Below are 3413 nucleotides of genomic sequence, written 5' to 3'. Positions count from 1 at the left end.
TTTGGCTCAAAATACGAGCAAAGTGGGTGACAATTGGACATGGTGCGCTCGCTCAAGAGAGTAAGTTGGCACTTGTATCAACTATTTTAAATTTTTTTTTTTCAACTTTTTATTTATTTTTGGGACAGAGAGAGACAGAGCATGAACGGGGGAGGGGCAGAGAGAGAGGGAGACACAGAATCGGAAACAGGCTCCAGGCTCCGAGCCATCAGCCCAGAGCCTGACGCGGGGCTCGAACTCACGGACCACGAGATCGTGACCTGGCTGAAGTCGGACGCTTAACCGACTGCGCCACCCAGGCGCCCCTGTATCAACTATTTTAATACATTTGTCCTCGGACCCACGGTCGTCAAAAGTGGGAGTCCCAAAGATGTTCATGCAGTGTCATTTATAAGACCAAAAAAAAAAAAAAAAAATAGGGGCGCCTGGGTGGCTCAGTCGGTTAAGTGTCCAACCTTGGCTTGGGTCATGATCTCGCGGTTCATGGGTTCAAGCCCCGTGTCAGGCTCTGGTGCTGACGGCTCGGAGCCTGGAGCCTGCAGCCGGCTTCAGATTCTGTGTCTCCCTCTGTCTCTGACCCTCCCCAACTCACACTGTCTCTGTCTGTCTGTCTCTCTCTCTCTCTCAAAATAAATAAACGTTAAATTAAAAAAATAGGCCATCTGGGGCGCCTGAGTGGCGCAGTCGGTTAAGCGTCCGACTTCAGCCAGGTCACGATCTCGCGGTCCGGGAGTTCGAGCCCCGCGTCAGGCTCTGGGCTGATGGCTCAGAGCCTGGAGCCTGTTTCCGATTCTGTGTCTCCCTCTCTCTCTGCCCCTCCCCTGTTCATGCTCTGTCTCTCTCTCTCCCAAAAATAAATAAAAACGTTGAGAAAAAAAAAGTTTTTTTAAATAGGCCATCTGTAAAGGGAGTGATTTGATGAATTATGGTATATCTTTTCACAGAGTATTCTATAGTTCAAAAAAAAAAACCAAGCAAAAAGCATGGATGTAAAAGCTTATGATAATTATCAAGTGACTACATCTGTATCTATATACATACATACGTACACATATATACCCTTTACATAGGATATGATTATCTCGAGTATTAAAAATAGTGAGAGAGAGAGAGAAGATTTTATGCCGTGGAGATTTCCAGAAAGAGCCACAAGAAACTGCTATCAGAGCGCAGTTCACAAAAAGATAGAGACATTCATTTTTCACCTTTGACCTACTTGAAACATTTTTCATAACATGCATGTAAATGGCTTCTCTATCTCTTTTGATGGCAGACATTTCAGTTTCTACTGTAATAGTGGCTGAACTGATGTTTGAGTCGGCTGGGAGGGTTGCATGGGGCAGGCTCAGTTGGCAGTATTTTCTAGATAAAGCAGAGCTCTGTCGTGTGGCTACAGGAAGGACAGGGAGACCCCAGGACCGCGGGGACAGCCAGTGTGGCGTTCTACCTCAAATAGGCTGGCTGAGGACGGCCGAGTAGCTGAGCACGGCCAAGGGCATGCCCTTCAGAGCAAAGGGCTGAGCAAAAGGGCTACATAGCAAAAGGGCTACGCAGTGCTGGCTGACAGGGTCCCCGATGCCCGGGAAACCCGCGTTCCTTCAGGGCTCAGCCAACTCCTAGAACGCCTGGAAGGCTGACCTGGGCATCGGTAACAGAAATACCTCTCTCCTAAGTGCGTGAGTGATGGATTCGTTAAACCCTGAGGGCAACATAGCGGAGTTAGTGCTATTATTTCCCTACCTTACAGAGGAGGGAACTGGGGCAGAAGTCCATGAATGAATGAGTGAATGAATGAATGAAGCTACCCAAGGGTACGTACCCTTGCAAAATGCCTCTGTGGAAGAAAACCACGTGTATCCCAGAGTTGCAAGGAAGGCAGGCAGATGCAGGGGCCACCAGAGACCAGGTCAAAATTCTGTGCACGTGACCAACAGGGTTCTTGGGAACCCACACGTGGACCCAAGGTTCCAAACCCCTGTTCTGTGGGGTTTTCCAGATCTAAGAGTCCAGGATTCTATGTGCATGAAAAGGGGGCATTAGGATCCATGCTGACACGGTGACCTGGGAGCGCTCTGGGCCAGCCGGGACGTGTTAGTTTAGGCAGAACAAATTTGTATCAGGTCATGTCTCTTTGTTCCTGGCAGAGAGGGGTCACCTGCCCGCCTGCCCCTCCACCTCGGCAGTGCTTTGCCTAATTCCTGTCCCTGCACTCCGGAACCTGCCACTCCCTCCACATACACACGGCACGGCTTTGTGCCTGGCCCTACATGCATACGACACGGCTCCAAACTAGGGGTCAACATCCAGGAACAAGGCCTTTGCTCTCTCCTATTTGCCTCTTGCCCTCTTCGCCAGGACGAGCAGTGCGCTCTCCACTGTGTGCTCCTGACTCCCCGGCACACTCTGCTGTTTACCAGATCAAAGCGAACCGAGGGGCCGGCCACGGTGAAGGCCACAGGTCTGTCGAGGGGCACCCACCCCTATGCCAAACTGAGCATCGTCCAGAAGCAGGGGCAGGCGCGGGTTGAAATTTAACCTTTGGGATCAGGGGGTTGGGTGAGTTTCTACAAAAAGAGGTAGGCTAACCCCGTTCCACGATCGTCCAGACCAAAGTGAGAGCTTTGGTAGGAAGATCACCCTGTGTTTACGGGGCTCTGAGGGGAGCAGTTTGAAGATGTTGAGGACCCCGGTGTTGGGCAGGAGCCTTTGGAAGTCGTCCGATTTCTCCGTCTCCGTCAAGCGGATGTGGGGGACCCCCCGCAGTCATCCGCTGAGGCCGGAGCGAAGGTGCTCACAGGGTCCTTGTGTGCAGAGAAATCAGACTGATACTGGTAAGTGGGCCCTCAGATTTCCCCAGGTGCACTTTGATGTTTGGCTAATTCTGTAGCGTCTTCCAAAATGAGAGGCGTTAGAACCGGCCTGCTGGGGTTCAGGTTCCCAGTCTGTCTCCTTTTCCTGTGGGTGAACTTGGACAATTCCTTTAAGCTCTGTTCTGCGGAGCCATCAGGAGGGTGAGACCCTCAGAAGAAGACAGTTAGCAAGTGCCCCCTGGGATGGGTTGTTACTAGGACCATCCAGCCCCCTAGAAATTAGCCCCGCCAACCAGTCCCAGCCAGTCGTTTGAGCTCCAGAACCCCTCAGGCAGAGACCATTCTCAGCAAACGTGCAGTAAACACATTATCCAGGGGCACCTGGGTGGCTCCCTCGGTTAAGCGTCCAACTTTGGCTCAGCTCATGATCTCACGGTTTGTGAGTTCGAGCCCCGCGTCGGGCTCTGTGCTGACAGTTCAGAGCCTGGTGCCTGCTTCCGATTCTGTGACTCCCTGTCTCTCGGCCCCTCCCCTGCTCATGCTCTCTCTCTGTCTCTCAGTAATAAATAAATGTTAAAAAAAAAAATTAGAAAAAAAAAAAAA

At 51.2% G+C, this 3413-nt stretch overlaps 1 protein-coding gene across 4 annotated transcripts in view; it reads left to right on the top strand.

The window, feature by feature from the left end:
- Window positions 1-904: 904 nt before the first annotated feature.
- CA5A (carbonic anhydrase 5A) overlaps window positions 905-3413 on the top strand; it is a 35547-nt gene continuing 33038 nt past the window's right edge. For 2 of the 4 annotated variants that reach the window (XR_005780912.1, XM_040443303.1), the window contains exon 1: window positions 914-2831. Coding sequence is in view for 3 of the 4 variants with exons in the window: in XM_040443303.1 (XP_040299237.1) it covers window positions 2675-2831 (157 nt within the window). In the remaining variant the exon portion in view is untranslated. Of the gene's footprint in view, window positions 2832-3413 lie in introns of all 4 variants that reach the window. The other 2 variants (XM_040443304.1, XM_040443305.1) reach the window with 2 other exon arrangements.

The sequence above is a fragment of the Herpailurus yagouaroundi genome, unplaced genomic scaffold (assembly GCF_014898765.1).
Source record: "Herpailurus yagouaroundi ecotype Mexico unplaced genomic scaffold, PumYag 190, whole genome shotgun sequence".
Lineage (NCBI taxonomy): Eukaryota > Metazoa > Chordata > Mammalia > Carnivora > Felidae > Herpailurus > Herpailurus yagouaroundi.
The sequence above is the reverse complement of the archived record's forward strand: the minus strand, read 5'-3'. Positions and strand labels throughout refer to the sequence as shown.